Genomic DNA, 17,956 nt, shown 5'->3' on the forward strand with positions numbered 1-17,956 from the left:
CCTCTCTGCTCCTATGATGCTGCTTGGCCTGCTGTGTTCATCCAGCCTTGCACCTTGTTGTCTCGGATTCTCCAGCATCTGCAGTTCCTACTATCTCTGGAAGGCAATGGAGTTGTGTTAATGTTGATGGATCAATAATCCAAAGGCCAGGCTTAATGTTCTGGGAGGAATGGATTAATTCCACTACGGCAGCTCATGGAATTTAAATTCTATGAATAAAATCTGGATTTGAAAAATTGTTGATAGTCAAATATCCTTCAGGGAAAGAAATCTACCATTTTATCTTGTCTGGCTTGCGTGTCACTCCATGTCCCTCAGCAAAGCACATTACTCTTTACAGCTGTCAAAAATGGCCAAGAAAGTCACTCAGTTGTATCAGACTGACAGAAAAATCAAAACTGAATGGACTGCAACAGTTAAAGTATACAACAGAGTTAAAGAAGACATCTTAACACCACCTCGTCAAGGACAATTAAGGAGTGATGTCCATCTCCCGTGCAAGAATAGTAAAATGCTATTTTGCATTTCTCAGGCAATTATTCAACGACTATGGGGAAATTTGGCAGACATGTTGAATTATTACTTTGTCTCAGTACTTACAATAGGAAAGAAGGATAATATCCTGGAAGTCCTGAAGAAATTAATAGTAGATTGGAAACAGGGAGTGAATAAAATTAACGTAAGCAAAACTTCAGTAATGAAGCAATTGATGGAATTAAAGAGTGACAAATCCCCAGGGCCTGACAGCTTCTATTCAAGAGTGTTAAAGGAAGTAGGGGGGCATATTGTAGGTATCCTAGCTACAATCTTTTGGAGTTCCATAGATACTGGAATCTTCCCTAGGATTGGAAAATTGTTCATATCTCTGCGTTTTTTTAGGAAGGGTGGAAGAGGGAAGCCAGGGAATTCAAGGGCAGTTAGCCTAATATCTGTGATGGGGAATTTGTTGGAATCTACAAGCAAGTTTGGGGTATCTGAACACCTTGAAAATTTTCAGTCAATCAGGGAGAACCAGTATGAATTCATGACATGTAGGTCATGCCCGACAAACCTCAATCAATTTTTTCAAAGAGATGACTAAGTTAACAGACAGGGAAATGACTGTGGGTGTTGTTTATATGGACCTCCAGAAGGCATTTGAAAATGTCCCACACAAGAGACTGCTAACTGAGATAGAAGCCCACAGAACTGACGGCAAATTACTGACATGACTGGGAAATTAGTGGTGTGCAAAATGGCCGGTGGATTCCGAATATAAACATAAGAATTTGGAGCAGGAAGAGGCTATCTGATAAGATCATGCCTGATCTTGACCTGTAGTCAGTCCAGGGTTGATGAGGGCTTTGTCCAGAGTGTCATCCGTGCTATGGCTCATGACTGGGGCTTGGTCCAGAGGTGTTGTAAAGTGGAGAGAATTGGGATAGAGGCATGTTGCAGATGGCAGGGTGGTAAATAGATTGGGGAGAGTACATCTGGGAGGGATTTTCTCAGCAATCACTTGGGAAGACAACCTCTCTGCTGATCTGGACAGCCAGGAGCATAACCTTTAACAAAGCATCGCTAAATCTTGTGTCCATCTAGTATTGCTCTGTGACATCCCAGGAGGTGCCAACAAAGGTTTTATTGTAGCTTTAGGCTTGCCAATGAGTCAGGAGGTGCCAAACTAGCCTTTCAGGATACCATCAGAATCTCCAACTCAGAAAGGTCCCAGCAGGAGTCATAACCTCCTGCCAGCTACATATGCTTCACCATTTCACTTGCACTCCAATTTACTTGCGTACAATGTGAGTGGAGAATTGCATAGCCGTGTGCAAAAACATGCCAAAAGCCATGATGGAAATGAAGCCTGCTATGTGAGTTAGTTGTTCTGAAAGAGCTCCTGTTGAAGCTGTCTGCCCAATCTATCGAGATCACACACCACAATCCTTGGGAGAAGAATCAAGCACATTGTAGCAGACTGTGAAGGAGTTGTCCTGGAAATTGAAGATTCTTACTGGGTAACTCTTCAACACCTGGAACCCACTGAAAGTCTTTATACAAAGCGAAGAATTCAGAGGGGATTCCGATGAAATTAAGTAAAATAGTTATTCAGGGAAAATTAGGCTATTAAGTGGTTTAACTCCAAATTAAATATTCAACTGACCATATACTTACCTCACACAAACCCCAATAACATCACATCAGATAACTTACAGCACCCAGACCTGACTCCCCTTCATCCATACTGGACCTGGTGCTACTTCCCCCGTTCTGGAACTGTCCCCACCTCTTCACCTCATGACAGATGCCTGGATCCTTCACCCCTTCACCACCCTACTCCCTACTTACTTGGCATCCTATCTCCCTACACCCTTGGCACCCTAACCTCACACTTAGCTGATGTAGTTACCATTTGACAGCAACAGTCAAAATGGCCGTCTGTGACTCTCGATCTTTCAGTTCCAAAATAAGGCAGCTGACATGCTGTGAGAAGGGGAGGGTGTGGTTTATCTTCTTCTGACGACTCTGCACCATCAGAGGAACAAAAACAGAAGTTGCTGGAAAAGCTCAGCATGTCTGGTAGCATCTGTGAAGAAAAAATCACAGTTGATGTTTCGGGTCCGGTGACCCTTACCCAAAACATTAACTGATTTTTTCTTCACAGATGCCTCAGGACCTGCTGAGCTTTTCCAGCAACTTCTGCTTTAATTCCTGATTTGCAGCATCTGCTGTTCTTTAGGTTTTATTCTGCACTATGAGAGAACTGTCAAAATGGAAGTATGACTTCACATTTCTGAAGCATCCCTGATCAAAATCCCCTGTCAGAAATTCAGAACTCTCTCCTTTGATAAAAATGAAGTGAGATTGCAACTCCTTGGAAAATTCAACCCGTTGACTCTGGCTCCTGACAGTCTTAAGTAATTATGTCCAACTAATCAATGTAGCTTGTACGCATGGCATTCATGTGATAGACTACTTTGTTATATTAGACAAATGCTGCTTCTTGTTAAGACTCACCAGGAGGATTGGTGACAGCATTGCACCTCAACCACCCAAATCTCAATAAGGGAAGGTCTTCTAAGATAAACGATGCCAAATTTTAACTCCAAAATGGAAAATCCTGGCCGTAATTTCGATGCTTGGAAATGTCAAGAAACTGGTCAATTTGGTTACAGAGAAGGAATATAAAACACAACATTTCATTTTAATAAAAGTTTAGAAATAGCAGACAATTGGCACATGAATTTCAATATGCTTAAGCATGAGGCAACATAATTTCAAAGAAAAATGAGCAGGTCAAATACTCCTTGGAAAATTGCAATGTCTGAATCGGTGGGGGTGGGGATATGCTGATAGCAGGTTGAGGGGTTTCTGGATAGATCCACAAATCACTAAAATGATGCGATGAAAGTTGATAAGGCCACAAAAAAAAAGCAAATAAAGTGCTTGGCTCATTATTTGGAGGCATAGAACTGTGTAACAGAGAAGTTACGTTAAACTTGTATCAAATATTAGTGAGAATACTCCTGGCGCATTGTGCATAGGACTGATGTCTATATTACAAAAACAATATAAAATCACTTAGAAGGTTGGTAAAACATTCACCAGAATGGTTAAAGAGTAATAGAGTCATAGAGATGTACATCATGGAAACAGACCCTTCGGTCCAATTCGTCTATTTATCCGAAATTAATCTAGTCCTATTTGCCAACATTTGGCCTATATCCCTCTAAACCTTTCCTTTTCATGTATCCATCCAGATGCCTTTAAAATTTTGTACTTGTACCAGCCTCCACCACTTCCTCTGGCAGCTTGTACCATAAACGCACCTCCCTCTATGTGAAAGCATTGCCCCTCAGGTCCTTCTTAAATCTTTCTCCTTCACCTTAAACGTATGCCCTCTAGTTTTGAACTCCCTTAACCTGGGAAAAGACCTTGGCTATTCACCCTATCCATGCCCCTCATGATTTTAAAAAACCTCTATAAGTCACCCCTCAGCCTCCGATGCTCCAGCGAAAATAGCCCCAGCCTATTCAGCCTCTCCCTATAGATCAAACCCTCCAACTCTGTAGAACATAATAAACTAGAACTGAGAGGTTAAAACCTATCAGGAAATACTGAAAAGGCAGGGAACCAAGTGTAGATTGAAGCCTTTAAAATCATGAAAATTTTTGGAGGTTGATGTGGAGAAAACATTTCCACTTGTGGGTGAGACCAAAACTATGGATCATAAGCATAAGATAGTCATCAATAAATCTATTAGGAAGAAACGTCATTACCCAGAACATAATAAATATATGTAACCAGCTGCCACAAGAAGTGCTTAAGATGAATTGCATAGTTGTATGCAAGAAGAAGCCATATAAGTACATGTGGGGAACTAAATGGCAGGATATGCTGATGTGAAGAGAGTTACATGGAACAGAAATACTGAATGGACCAATAGGGTGATCTGTTGTCTCCGAAGTCAGAAATCACACGACATGAGGTTACAGTCCAATACGTTTATTTGAAAACACAAGCTTTCGGAGCATCTCTCCTTCTTCAGGTGTTAGTGAGAGAGGTAGTATCCGACACAGAATTTATAAGTAAAAGATCAAAGGTTCACACCATTGATGAGGATGTACTAAACAAACCTTTGAAAGGATTTTGGGGATTTACATATACATATTAATCAATTAAAACCTTCTAATGGATTAAAGATTTAACAGCATCTTAGGTTTATTTAGTTGTGACCTGTCCACCCCTGTCAAAGCTTGCATCTCCACATCACTGTTGTCTCCATACGTCTTCATTAACCACTAGGGGGAGGCGGTGTCCTTGTCTATTACCACTAGACTATTAATCCAGAGACCCTGTATTGGTCAGACGAGGATTAGGCAGTGCAGTTCATGAAACAGTTTTCAATAATATAGCAGTAGGATTAGAGCCTGTTATATCTTTGCACACCAAGTAATGTGGTATTTAGTCTTAATATGTTAAAAACTGCATTATAAATAGTTCCTAAGCCTGAAGATAGCTCTTGATGTCGTTTTCTCCTCAACTTGTCTATACTGAACCCAAACTCATTGATGTGGGATAATACCTAAAAGATGGTGCAGTGACTCCATCATTTAGACAATTATGGCAGCAATGAAGATCGAAGCAAACCTGATATCATTTGGAGAAGAGAAGAACTCAATGATAACTTTTTTTTTAAATGTCACTAGTGTAGTTTTAAAACCAGCTAGCAACATGAAAAGTGGCAGAGCTGAGGAGCTGCTGTGAGGGAACAAACTTAAAGAGAAATTTCCTGCAGGGAAACCATTTACAATAGTAAGTTTGAACACTAGCCTTTTTTACAGCCAGTAATGGGTGAAACAAACTGTTTAAAAGCAGTGAGATGAGTAAAAACTCCACTAGAAATTAAGGTGATAACTCTGGACTGAACACCCACTGAAAAAGATCAATTAGTCAACTGCTGAGGCAGATTTGATCTATTAAGGGATGGCACAAATAACGTTTCATTTCCACCCAAAAACCTAAGCAAGGTTCAGACTTTCAACAATTGTTTAACAATTTCTAAACTATTTACCTAACAACAAAGTTAACAAGCAAGCTAAGAAAATTCTGCAAAAATAGGCATCAAGTAAATTGATTGAAAAAATCTAGATTTAGAATCATTTGCTGCAAATCAATGTTTCAGAATCGTAACAATGAAGTTAGTTAAAATCTAAAATAAAACAAAGAACTGCAGATGCTAGAGACCTGAAACATACCAATGCAGAAATTGTTGGGAAAACTCAGCAGTCCTGATGGCATCTATGGAGGGATCAGAGTTAATATTTCACATCTTGTGACCCTTCTTCGGAACCTTTACTATTTTGATAGATTTAAGCTACAAATAAAAGTTTTATTCAGGAACTAAGATTTTTTTTAGCAACTTTAAGCAGCAAATTGAAATACAGAAAAAGAGTGCCAAAATGATCACATGGCGTTGAATTCAGTGTAAAACTATCTCTAAGTAGACAAAAAAAAACTGGTCAAAATTGCATCAAGCCAGCCATCTTTGATACAGTCAAAAATCATTGAGTCTTTAGTGATTGAAGCCATTTTGAGAAAGTTTCTACCCATTGATCTTTTGGAAATCGTTCACTATCTTGGGAAAGGAATATTTTCATTTATCTCTCTGAAGACATCATATTGACATCAAAGCCATCAAATGAAAACTGAACTTTACATTGAAACAGATTTTAAAACAGTAGGGACTTTAACAAATTTCAGTTTTAATATTGCATTAACAATGTTTACAAAGATTCAACAACAACTTTAATCTGCTAATTTACATGACAACAAAATGAGTGTTGTACAAGGACATCACCATCCTAACAATCATCATTCCATCAATAAAATAATCAGCAATTTCAAATACCTTTCAACAAACAAACAATGCAACAAAATTCCCCTGTACCAATCTTTATAACATAAAAAAAATCAAAGTTTCTGATCTATTTCATAGATCCACGCATTGGCAAATGTGGAAAGCACATCTCCTAAACTTTTGGATGGATATTAAATTAAATGCAGAAGTCATGTGTTACAGAAACAACAGACTGTTGAGGAATAAATTACTTTTGACTTCCTTTTGACAGGTTTTGATCAATATTTCATTTGAAGAACAAATAGGATACTGCTGAGATCATGCTTCAGTAGCAGATAATAATAGCCAGGAGTGTCTATAGATAACTTCATTAATGATGTATATATACTAGTGAACCATGCAGCATAGATACCGCTAGAGCTCATGTGTGGCAAAATCATCATTGGTCTCTTAGATAAATCAGTTATTAAACTTCTTCAATCAAAAGAGGATCTAGCTCCAGAAAGAACAATCAAAACTGCACAGGGTGCAGAGTCTGGAAGAATCTTCAAGAAAAATTATATAGTAAAAGTTCAAGTTAACACAAAAGATACATACAACACAATGTAGTGTGATGGCTGCTTAAAGCACACTAGAGCATTCAACCAGAGGAGAATGTTGTCTTCCGAACATTATACTGCATATGACAGCATTTATGTAAAATCCTAAGCAATCTACTGCTACAGTGTCTTGCTACAGATTTGGTTCTAAAATGTCACATCAATGATGACAAAAATATGCAGCTGTACACTATACTCATTATAGGAAAAGTGGTCACTTCTTAAAGATGTGAAGAACATAGCAAGCATCAAATCAATTCATTCCCAGACCAACATGTACATTCATGTCTTGGAACAAAAAACTTGACGAACACATCAGTACTGCAAAGAGACAAGTTTCTTTATCTGAAAAACAACTACTTGTGAGCAAATTTTATCACCCTTTTCTTGGGAAATGAGTGCAATCACCCAGAACCAATCTAAATTCTGCATGTATTCCTGCAGTTACATGAACACATATCCCTTCACAAGTACTGCTGGCTGAATGGAAGAGAAAAACAATCTCTCTCATTTTACCTCAATAGTTTCCATACCTTTCTATAGACTTTCCTGGACAACCTTCCAACAACAGCAAAATCAAATCAAAGACATGGAGATGTATGGGAGATATCTGAAGAAGGGTCCAGACCCAAAACGTCAGCTTTCCTGCTCCTCTGATGCTGCTTGGCCTGCTGTGTTCATCCAGCTCTACACCTTGTTATCTATAAGGAAAAAAATGTTCAGTAAATGTGTTAAAAGTAGTAATCAAGAGAGCTAATTTGAGAATGAATATAAATATTAATCAATGTTTATGACAGGTGCAAAGAATCTCGAGGAGGAGTGTTGTTAAAGGCATTTAGGACCTTTCAGCAACCTTCTAATGATGTTACAGCTCATGGGGTATAAATAGCACACTGTGGGCAGAGACTTGCAGATATACCTCACTGCACGTAAACAGCAAAGTTTAGACAGTGTCAGGCAGATACACTTGCACATGCATATGGACACATGAAGAAGAGAGAAATGCATGCAGAGTGGTCCAAGCCTGACATTCTTCACCTTGCTGTGGTTTCGGGTCATGATCCCTTTCCTGGTAAAGAACCACTGGTTTCCAGTAAATGATTGCGTGAACAGGTTTCCTGGGAGATAAATGATCATGAGGAATAAGGTTAACACTAGCAAATTAAAGGGCTGTTTTTGGGCTCAAGGAATTGAGTTTTAAAGTTTAGAACAAGCTGGGTAAAAGAAACTTCTTCCACAAAAAATCCATTGAAGTTCTGGGAGTTGGTTAAAAGAAATAAAACTCTTGTTAGCTGAAGTACAAGATCAGCAAAGAGAATTTTAGATGTAAAATTCTAGTGTTAAGGAATATTAGAATCAGAAGAATTCTGATCTGAGGCGACTACATTTAACAGGGAATTTACAAATTTAGGATCGTTTGAGGAGTACTGTTTGAAACGACCAAAGACTCAAAACATCGCAACAATCATATGAATCTCTGAATCAATGTTTAGACCAATTTTTAGACAAACAGCTGACTTAAGAATTTTGCAGTGCAAGCCTAATGGTTCTGGAAGCAATATGGAGTTAAAACATTTGATTTGGACAACAGTAATTGTATTAATTTGTATTTTTATTATCCTTAATATAAATCATACAGTCATAGAGACCTGCAGCACAGAAACAAGACATTTGATGCATCAAGTCTATATTAATCCCATTTTCCAGCATTTAGCCCAGAGACTTGCATGCCTGGACATCACAAGTGCACATCTACATACTTCTTAAATATTTTGAGGGTTTCTGCCTCTACTACTCTGACAGGCAGTGAGCTTCAGATTCTCATAACCCTCTGGGCGAAGAGGTTTTTTTCTCACGTCACCTCTAAACCTTCTGCATCTTAACTTAAATCTAAGCACTACGCAACCCCCCACCCCAGTCATTACTCACTCTATCAAAGGGAAATGTTTCTTCCAGTATACACCCCAGATTTAGGTAAAATTGCCATAATCCTAGTAGACCATAGATCTGCTCTCTCATTAGAGAGAGATGACTGCTGGTGATTTAACCTGAGGGTTGCCATTCCTCAGGCAAAGGGAGAGGTTATGAAAGAGGTCCCGCATGGTAACCTCGGCCAGTGTAGGAATTGAAGCCATGCTGGTAGCTTTACTCTGCGTTGAAAAGCGACCATCCAGCCAAGTGAGCTAATCAACCCAATTTAAGAGAAAGAGTCATTGTTAAAATTCATGTTCTTTGATTTTTGTGTAATTAAAAATCTTTAGGTCAAACCGTGGGCTTTGTGGCTCATCCTTTTAGTAAATACATGCGTTTTCAGTATCTTAAAAAGAACTCACGACATTACTGTCCTCCACCAAAAATGTGCAATTCTATTTGCAGAACAAGGGAGCTATCCTAGTGTCTAGACCTATAATTATCCCTCAGTCCATATCAAAAAATTTGCTAGTGATCTGGTATAACTATATTGCTGTTTTTGGGGGTTTTGCGATGAGCAAATTTTCTGCAGTGTTCCCTCTGACAGAGACTGCATTTCGAAAGAAGTATTTTGTTGAAATGTTGTGAAAAACCTGATGCAAATATAAGCTTTTTCTTTCTTCGAATTGACAGTCTTAACTTGGGTTGAAGCCCTATTTAAGCAAGTGCATTCCAACCAGCATCTGCTAACTGAGGAAATTTCCAATGCTTGATCACTGTTCATTTTTCACTGACACAGATGAAGAAGGAAGCCAATATTTCACAACTTCAAGTTGTCCCAAAGCCAACTGCAATTTTTTTGAAGTGGGGTCATTATTGATATGTAGGGAAGCACACTCGCCAACATACACACAGCAAGATCCCACAAACAGCAATGATTAGATGACCACAGAATCAATTATCTTACATGAGGAATAAATATTGACCAGCGATTCATGTTTTTCCTCTCTCAAGTCTTTTGCAGCTGCCCTTCCCCCACAAAACCTGCCAATGGACCCACCTCGTGAAGCCCGGAAGCAGGAAACCTCAACCACGAAATTCTCCACAAGTGTCAACAAGCCCCTGGTCCAAACAAGCTCCTGATGTTATTGCTACACATGTGGAACTGAATAGCTTCTGCTGTCATGGATACATTGCTGTGATCTCTCAATAGTTTCTTTTAAGATTCTGCTTTGTTGCATTAAGCCAGTTGGAACTGGTTGGGATCAGATTGATGAAAATGAAGAGCAAACTCATCCCCACCCTGGTAGTTGGACTAAAACACCAGGGCAGTCTGGGTTCAAACCTGGTGCTCGGCCACTGAAGCCAAGCTGGTATTGAGAATTGGTATTCGGGATTGATCACTTCACTGGCTGTTATTGATTCTGGGGTAAGGGATTCCTCAAGTGTGCAATTACATTCAGTTCGCCTGGAAAATCATTGGCCTCCCCAGGGCAGGCTGTTGCTAATGGTTGCTGCAGTGGGTATGCTGAAACATTACCAGCCTAAAGACAAGCACCAGTAAAACAGTCTCTATCACATTCCATTTTCATGATGCAGCATTAAGGGGGAACTGAACGTCACCAACATAACCAGAGTCTGAAGCACATTGCTCTCCCTGTTTATACCTTTGACAGAACCTCATGTACATGTACCACTTCATCAAGAGTTCAGAAAAAGTTACGATCCACAACAGCCTCCTCAATAAACTGGGCAATACTTCATGGGAATCACAGGCCAAGACCCTAAGAACCTTTGTTCTTCATCATACACGCCATCACATACTCATCTGCAGAATGCAGAGATGCAGAATGTTTGCACCAACTTCTCAATGTGCAACTCAACTCAACAAAGCACATCATCGCAGGTATTGTTCAAACCACTTCTAGTCCAGTGTAAATATCTCCACACCCACCCAGGTCAGTAGGGTACTTGTAACAGGAAGCTATTGGAGAAAGTTTACTGAAACTCATGTCTCCCCTTCTTAATCAATGCCCTCCAGAATCCACCAATAGTACGCCGTCCCTCGTGCCATATGATTAAACCCACCACTCCGAGGAGGAACAGCAGAGATTCTGTAGCAGGACTGGAAGGAGAAAGCACGTTCTCATTGGAGACTGCACTACTCATCCACCTGATTTTGATCTCCCACAGCAAGAGTAGGCCCTTTTAAAACTGATCAAGGACTCTATACAGCCTCTCAACAACATCTGAATTGTGAAGACCATTCTGGCTGCTGTCGTGCAGTTCACCCACTTACTCACATTGTGGAGGAACATCTACTGATTAAACCTGAAGTCAAGCTAAAAGAAATGGCGAGGTTATTGTTTGACACAGCAATTATACAAGGACAACATTAGTGCAACAGAGGAAAAGGAACGAGAAGGTTCCATTCTTTCTTTTCATTTGGCCATAGAATGTGGACATTGCTGGCTGGGCCAGCATTTGTTGCCTATCTGTAATTGCCCTGGAGAAGGTGGTGGTGAGCTCCTATGTTGAGCTGCAACAGTCATTGCGGTCTAGGTAGACCTAACAGAGCTGTTGGCAGGGGAGTTCCAGGAATTTGTGCCCACAACAGTGGTGACGTAGTTCCAAGTCAGAATGGTGTATGGCTTGGAGGGGATTTTGTTGATGGTGGTGTTCCCGTGCATCTGCTGTCCTTATCCTTCTAGGTGGTAGAGGTTGCAGATTGGAAGGTGCTGTCAGAGGAGCCTTTGTGAGCTACTGCAGTCAATTTTGTAGATAATGCACAAAGCTGTTACTGTGCATCTGTGGTGAAGGGAGTGAATGTTGATTTTGGTGAATTGGATGCTAATCAGTTGGACTGATTTGTCCTGGGTAGTGCCAAGTCCTTTGAGTGTTGTTGGAGCTGCACAGATCAAAGCAAGTGGGTCATATTCCATTACACTCCTGACTTGTGTTTTGCAGATGGTGCAATAGCATTGAGAAGCCAGGAGGTGGGTTACTCACTGCAGGATTCCAATCCTCTGATCTGTTCTTGTAATCACACTGTTTCTATGGCTAGTCCAATTAATTTCTGGACAATGGGAAAACCCCCAGGAAGTTGACAGCAGGCAATCCAGTTATGGCAATGCCATTAATGTCAAGGGGTAATGATTAGCTTCTCTCTTGTTGAACATGGCCATTGTATGGCTTTTGTATGGCACAAATGTTGTTTGTGACTTTTCAGATCAAACCTGGACGTTGTCCAGCTCTTGTTGCACATGGGCACAGATAATATCAGAGGAGTCATGAATGGTGCTGAACGTTGTGCAATCATCGGCGGACACGCTCACTTCTGACCTAATAAGGTCATTGATGAAGCAACTGAAGATTGATGGGCTGTGGATACTACCCTGAAGAACTCTTGCAGAGATGTCAAAGAGCTGAGATGACTGACCTCGAACCACCACAGTCATCTTCCTTTGTTCCGTGGTTGACTCCAAACAGTTTAAAGTTTACCAACCATTCCCATTATCTCCAGCATTGCATGGGCTGCTTGATGCCACTGGTTTGACAGGATCACGCTGGTGTTAACATTGCACATGAATCTTTACCCATTCCTCTTCTATCACTGTAAGCGTATCCTTTATTTTAGCTTTAGAGATCAAACTAAGAATTCATACTGGTTATAGCTTCCATAAGAAAATCTTCTAGCAACAGAGCTTGAAGCATTTCTATTTGAAGCAGAATACCTGTCAATTAATGGAAAGGGCAACCAGTGACCTAACGATGGCCAGTAACTACTCCACTACAGTACTCGACTCTACCAGCTGAGCTCTCACTAAAAGAGCAAGGATTTCCTATGCATACAAAATCAAGTCATGGTTTAACAACCAATTTGAATCACAGCACAAAATATGACAGCAAAGGAAGATTAGTCATTTTCTTGCACATTTAATGCATAATGGCATGGTTGATAATTGTAAACGTCCTGTAATCTCCGACAATATTTGAAGGAAGAATATACTTTTGCAGGAGAAATCCCTCTGATGAATCATTGCATTAAAAGCATTTACAGTTACAATGCAGCATCTAACTATACATTTGAACGTGTCCAAACATTTAACAATTATCTGACTGAATGTTTTTGATTCACCATCAGACTTTCAGCCACGATCATGAACCCATGAAGGAACTTTATGTTTTCAGGGCTTCCAATACCTATGACAGTATTTGACATTTGTTTGCAGAATGGAACTAAAAGTTTCCTGTGGTCCTCACAATGTCCTGGGAAGAGAATGGATGCATTTGTTTTGCATGCAAGGGTTTCCCAATCCACCAAAAGGCCACACAAGAAGAGTGTGGAGTCAAGAAAACTATTCTTCCACCAAAAAAAATAAACTCAGTATTTCACAATCTGATTACCATGTCCATTTGGAAAATCTGTCCCTCACTTTCCAGTCAAGGAGTGGCCTCCTTATTCCTTTGAACAAAATGCAAAAATTCCACATAGAAACCAATCTTTAACAATATTATAAAATTAACAGACATGGAGGAGCTTTGAACTGATCAGTGTGAACTTGATGTTATAAGTGGTATTCGTGAGGAACATGTCCTGCTTATTGTCGTACACTGTCAGGACATCGAGGCATTAGAATTCCATCCCCTTGAAGTAGCTGGGTGAGTCTTCTGTGTGTAATTTCAGGCTAAATGAGTGCCATCTATTGCAGGATACAAAACATTCATGCCATTTATAGACCGCAATTTTCATGAACACAGAAGAAAAATCAGCCTCTTTAGATCCATGTTCAGTACAGAAAAGGGAGTGTGGATTTGTACAAATTTGCTTTTTTCTTCATCCCCAGGATTTGTGGATTATTGGAAAGATCAACAGTACTAATTACTGTGAGTTGCACTCATGCCAATTCAAACGGAACTAAAGTGCCAATCACATTCCTGTGGGTCAGAATGCACGTATCAGTCAGAGAACCAGATCTCCATCGTAACAGAATATTAGTGAACTGGATGGATCTGGAGACAATATAATAGTTTCAATATGATATTCCAGGTTTATCCAATTAATCAAACATAAACTTTCCCAGATGCCACAGTGAGATTTGGTCTCACGAAATTGGACAATTGGACAAATCATTTAGATTATTATTTCAGGAACATATCAACTATATAATCATTTCTCATCTCTTCTTACTGTGATAAGGACAAGAATCTTGAAAGATTTCTGAACTAACCTATGGCCATCAAACTTAAACACGATGATGGTGTTTAGAGGAAGTTCTGCCTATATTAGAGCCACTTGGCAGCAGCTTTCCCTGCCCAGGACCGAACTGAGTAAATATGAGTCAGTGTTTGAATGTAGTGGAGACACAGGATATAAAGACTGAACGCAGCAAGGAAAGGGCAGAGCAAGAGAGAGAAGCAGCTCCTTTACTCTGAGAAAGCAGCCAGCTGATCACACAAGAGGCAGAATGAAAGCTTTCCTCCTCACCATTGCTGCAGTGCAGATTCTCCACTGCTCAGGTAGGTACCAGAAAGAGCGGCACCTCATCAAGCAACGAGTTATTGGCAATGAGGCTCACTCGCTGAGATATCACCAATGTGTAAAAATAACTCACTGAAGAACTCCAGAATGTTTCGTACAACTTTCCTTTTCTTTCAACAGGAATACCAAGCCCGAAGGACGCTCTGAGAGTGTCTGTTCTAAAACTGAACCAAATCACTGACACCAGCAATCTGTGTGGGATAACCAGGAGAAGAGTGAAGGATGTAAGTGTGTCCCGGTCTCAGTCAGTTTCACTCTCTAAACTCTACAACAATGTTACTGAGTGCAATTCACACAGATTATTAAACAGGAGCAGGATGTTCTATTACACTTAGGCTGATGGGTGAATAAGCCCAGAGTAAGAATACTAGACACAGTCAGACACAATCAGACTCTAATGAACTGTTTTTCTCTCATTAGATTTATCGCACAGGAAAATTGTCGTACAATGTGGATTTAACATTCTCTGTGAAAGAAACCGTCTGCTCCAAGAATTCTGGACTGGAATTCGATGATTCCAGCTGCCACTTCCGTACCAAAAAGACTGCAGTAAGTTCTTAGTTACATAGTCGCATCCAAACCCTCATATGTATATCACAGAAAAGATTATGTACACTGAGTTATATCATAGGAAGGGCAATGTGACCTGAATTAGAGGTCATATTTACTGACATATCACATAGAAAGGGGGATGTATATTGATAGAAACAACTGTGTGCCATTGATTATATTGTAGAGAGGTTGTCTGAACTGAGTACATGGTAGAAAGGATTGTGCGTTCTGGGATATACGATAGAAAGTAGAATGTGCACTAAATTACATCATGAAAGCTGCCTAAGTGATTGCCAAACTTGTTGTGATCAATAACCTCAATGCTCTCCCATCTCATTTGGCAGGCGAAAGGATTTTGCAAGAGCCATGTTGAATATTTTGCCGACGAAGTTATTGACGTTGATGTGGAGTGTCAGGGATTGAAGACATTTGACAGCAGAAGTGGATCCTTCAAGTCCAGTGAAAACAGTATCGAGGTAACCTCACAACTAAACTCATCTGGACAATAGGATTTCTGACTTTGCGCTTTACTCTAGACCAGATTTTGTCAGGCTCGAAGTTGTATTTCGAATCTTCAAACTCTTACTTTGGCAAACTCCTGTTGCAATGAAATAACAATCAGAGCTGTTCCTTGCTTTGCACCAGCAGTAAACCTGCGCAGAGATATTATTACTGCTTGCTGCTGTTCAAAGAAATAATTCCTCTTTATTATCTGAGGGTTAACAGGACACAGTCCATTGCGTTGCTTTAATACTTTGACCAATGACCATACTGAACCAGGACTGCACTCATTATTGTTACACCATAAACTATCCACATATTTGGTGAAGCCTTCACCACTCCACACTGAAACATTGCACCACATCCCAGAAATTTAACAATTTAAAATTCCTCGTTTAATTTTTAGGGGTTATCGAATTGGGAATCATGCTCAAATTAATGCTTCAGAGAAACATCACTTCTATCCCAGGGCTAAACAGTAAAATATTTTGATTTTAATTCAGGTGAAAACCAGAAAAACATCTCGCCCAGGAGTCTACAAACGTGAGTATAAATTTGGATTTTTACCACAACCTTATTGGCAACAACAAAATGTATTTCTCTGGTTAGAGTGGAGTCTGTGACAACACTGTGCTGGGCTTTTATTGAATTTAATATCACCCAGAATAAGCTGGGGATGGAAGACAAACACATGAATCTTGTCAAGTCTTCGCCAGCTCATCAAAGGATTTTGGGAGGAACTTAAGTAGAGATGTTTGCTTTTTCCCGTGAAGAATATCTCACACTAGAACAATGTAATGGAATCAACTTTTGCATGTTCAATACTTACCAGACAATAATTCCTGTGTAAAATTAAAATAATGCAGATTCTGAAAACCAGAAACAAAAACAGTAAGTGCCGGTGAATCTCAGCAGATCTGGCAGCGTCTGTGGAGCGAGATACAGAACTGCTCTGTAAAGGCCAGTATGACCTTTGAAGAAGAGTAAAATCTGTTCCTCTTTCCAAAGGTGCTGCCAGACTGGCTGAGGTTCTCCAGCACTCCCTGTCTTTTCAATAGTTCCTGTGTTCTTGAGAGAATACACCAGATATAAACCGATCAATAATCTCACACCCCATTAGTTTATCCACCAACACCACAGCTCCACTGTCCCACAACTGGATTGATTATTGCTGTGCTAGAGAACAGGAGATATTTGAGGAGGGACCCTCCACTCCAGTCCTGAGTATCTGAATCCCGACTCCAAAATTTAAGGAGTTAACTTCTCACTGTGTTTTTAAACATAGCAGTACAGTATTCAGTTATTCACAGAAGAATCTAATAGTTTAGAAAAATAACAAAATGATTCATTGATTCCTGACAATAAACCAATAATCTGATATTTTTAAATGCAGGTGTGAAGCAAATCAAAAGACTGGTCACTGCGGGAGGCTTCAAACGTGAGTATAAACTGGGACTTTGTGCCAAGAATTGTCTCTCGATCATGATCATCAATTGAACTCAATCCATCCACCGTGGCTCAGTGGTTAGCACTGTTGCCTCATAGCGCCAGGGAACCGGTTTGATACCACCCTCAGGCGACTGTCGGTGTGGAGTTTGCACATTCTCCCCGTGTCTGCGTGAGTTTCCTCCCACAGTCCAAAGATGTGCAGGTTAGGTGGATTGGCCATGCTAAATTGCCCACAGGGGTCAGGGATGTGTAGATTAGGTGGGTTATTGGGGGATAGGTCTGGGTGGGTGTTCTGAGGATTGGTATGGGCTTGTTGGGCCATAGGGCCTGTTTCCAACTGTCGGGATTCTGTGATAATAACTATTGTGTTCACTTCTGTTCATTCCAGGAACACTATGGTGATTCTAGATCCCGACACTAAGCAGGAATGAAATTTTTGGAAAGCCGAGCTTGGTGTTAACACAAGACCTCATTCCAATTAAAGAAGATGTTATCGATTGTACTTTACTTGTTCATATGTAAACCTGGGCTTCCTGACTGTATATTTCACTGTAACTGGAAGTTTCTATAATTTGTAAATGTTCTGTCTTTTGGTGTGTGTTGTCTTGTATTCTGTGGATCACATTAAAATTGTAAAGAGAATGTTTCCTGAAATTTCTCTCAATGTTGTTCCTTATTTCACTGTTTGGATGGGAGTTCAGGGAGACACAGCAATCAAACCAATTTGTCACAGACTGTGACCACATTCCTCATGTCGACTGCTAGCTGCTGGGAAACTGGAACTTCACAGTTTTAAGTCCAGAGTTGAGAGTTGATTAATTAGCAATACAGCAAAACCTTATTAAAGTGGAGCTATCATTCCTGGGCTATGACATTTAAATGTTTCATGAACCATCTGAGGAATTGTGTTTTCAGAATGAATACATGCAGCTTGTGATAGTTGCAAATTCTGTGCGGTGCTGAATTCTCTGCTGTTGGAAATGAGTTCTAGAGTGTGCATTTGGTTTTAACAAAGCCCAGTCTGTTAGAGACACCAGTCCCAGAGTCAGAGGAATAATTTGA

At 40.1% G+C, this 17,956-nt stretch overlaps 1 protein-coding gene across 2 annotated transcripts in view; it reads left to right on the forward strand.

The window, feature by feature from the left end:
- spp2 (secreted phosphoprotein 2) overlaps positions 1-17,529 on the forward strand; it is a 30,474-nt gene extending 12,945 nt beyond the window's left edge. Inside the window, exons 1-7 of one of the 2 annotated variants that reach the window (XM_048599015.1) lie at positions 14,267-14,370; positions 14,513-14,616; positions 14,813-14,941; positions 15,289-15,420; positions 15,949-15,988; positions 16,839-16,883; positions 17,283-17,529. In XM_048599015.1, the coding sequence (XP_048454972.1) occupies positions 14,319-14,370; positions 14,513-14,616; positions 14,813-14,941; positions 15,289-15,420; positions 15,949-15,988; positions 16,839-16,883; positions 17,283-17,296 (516 nt within the window). In that variant the 5' untranslated portion in view covers positions 14,267-14,318 and the 3' untranslated portion in view covers positions 17,297-17,529. Of the gene's footprint in view, positions 1-14,266; positions 14,371-14,512; positions 14,617-14,812; positions 14,942-15,288; positions 15,421-15,948; positions 15,989-16,838; positions 16,884-17,282 lie in introns of those variants that run through there. The other variant, XM_048599016.1, reaches the window with a different exon arrangement.
- The last annotated feature ends 427 nt before the right edge of the window (positions 17,530-17,956 follow it).

This window comes from Rhincodon typus, chromosome 7 (genome assembly GCF_021869965.1).
Source record: "Rhincodon typus isolate 14 chromosome 7, sRhiTyp1.1, whole genome shotgun sequence".
Taxonomy (NCBI): domain Eukaryota; kingdom Metazoa; phylum Chordata; class Chondrichthyes; order Orectolobiformes; family Rhincodontidae; genus Rhincodon; species Rhincodon typus.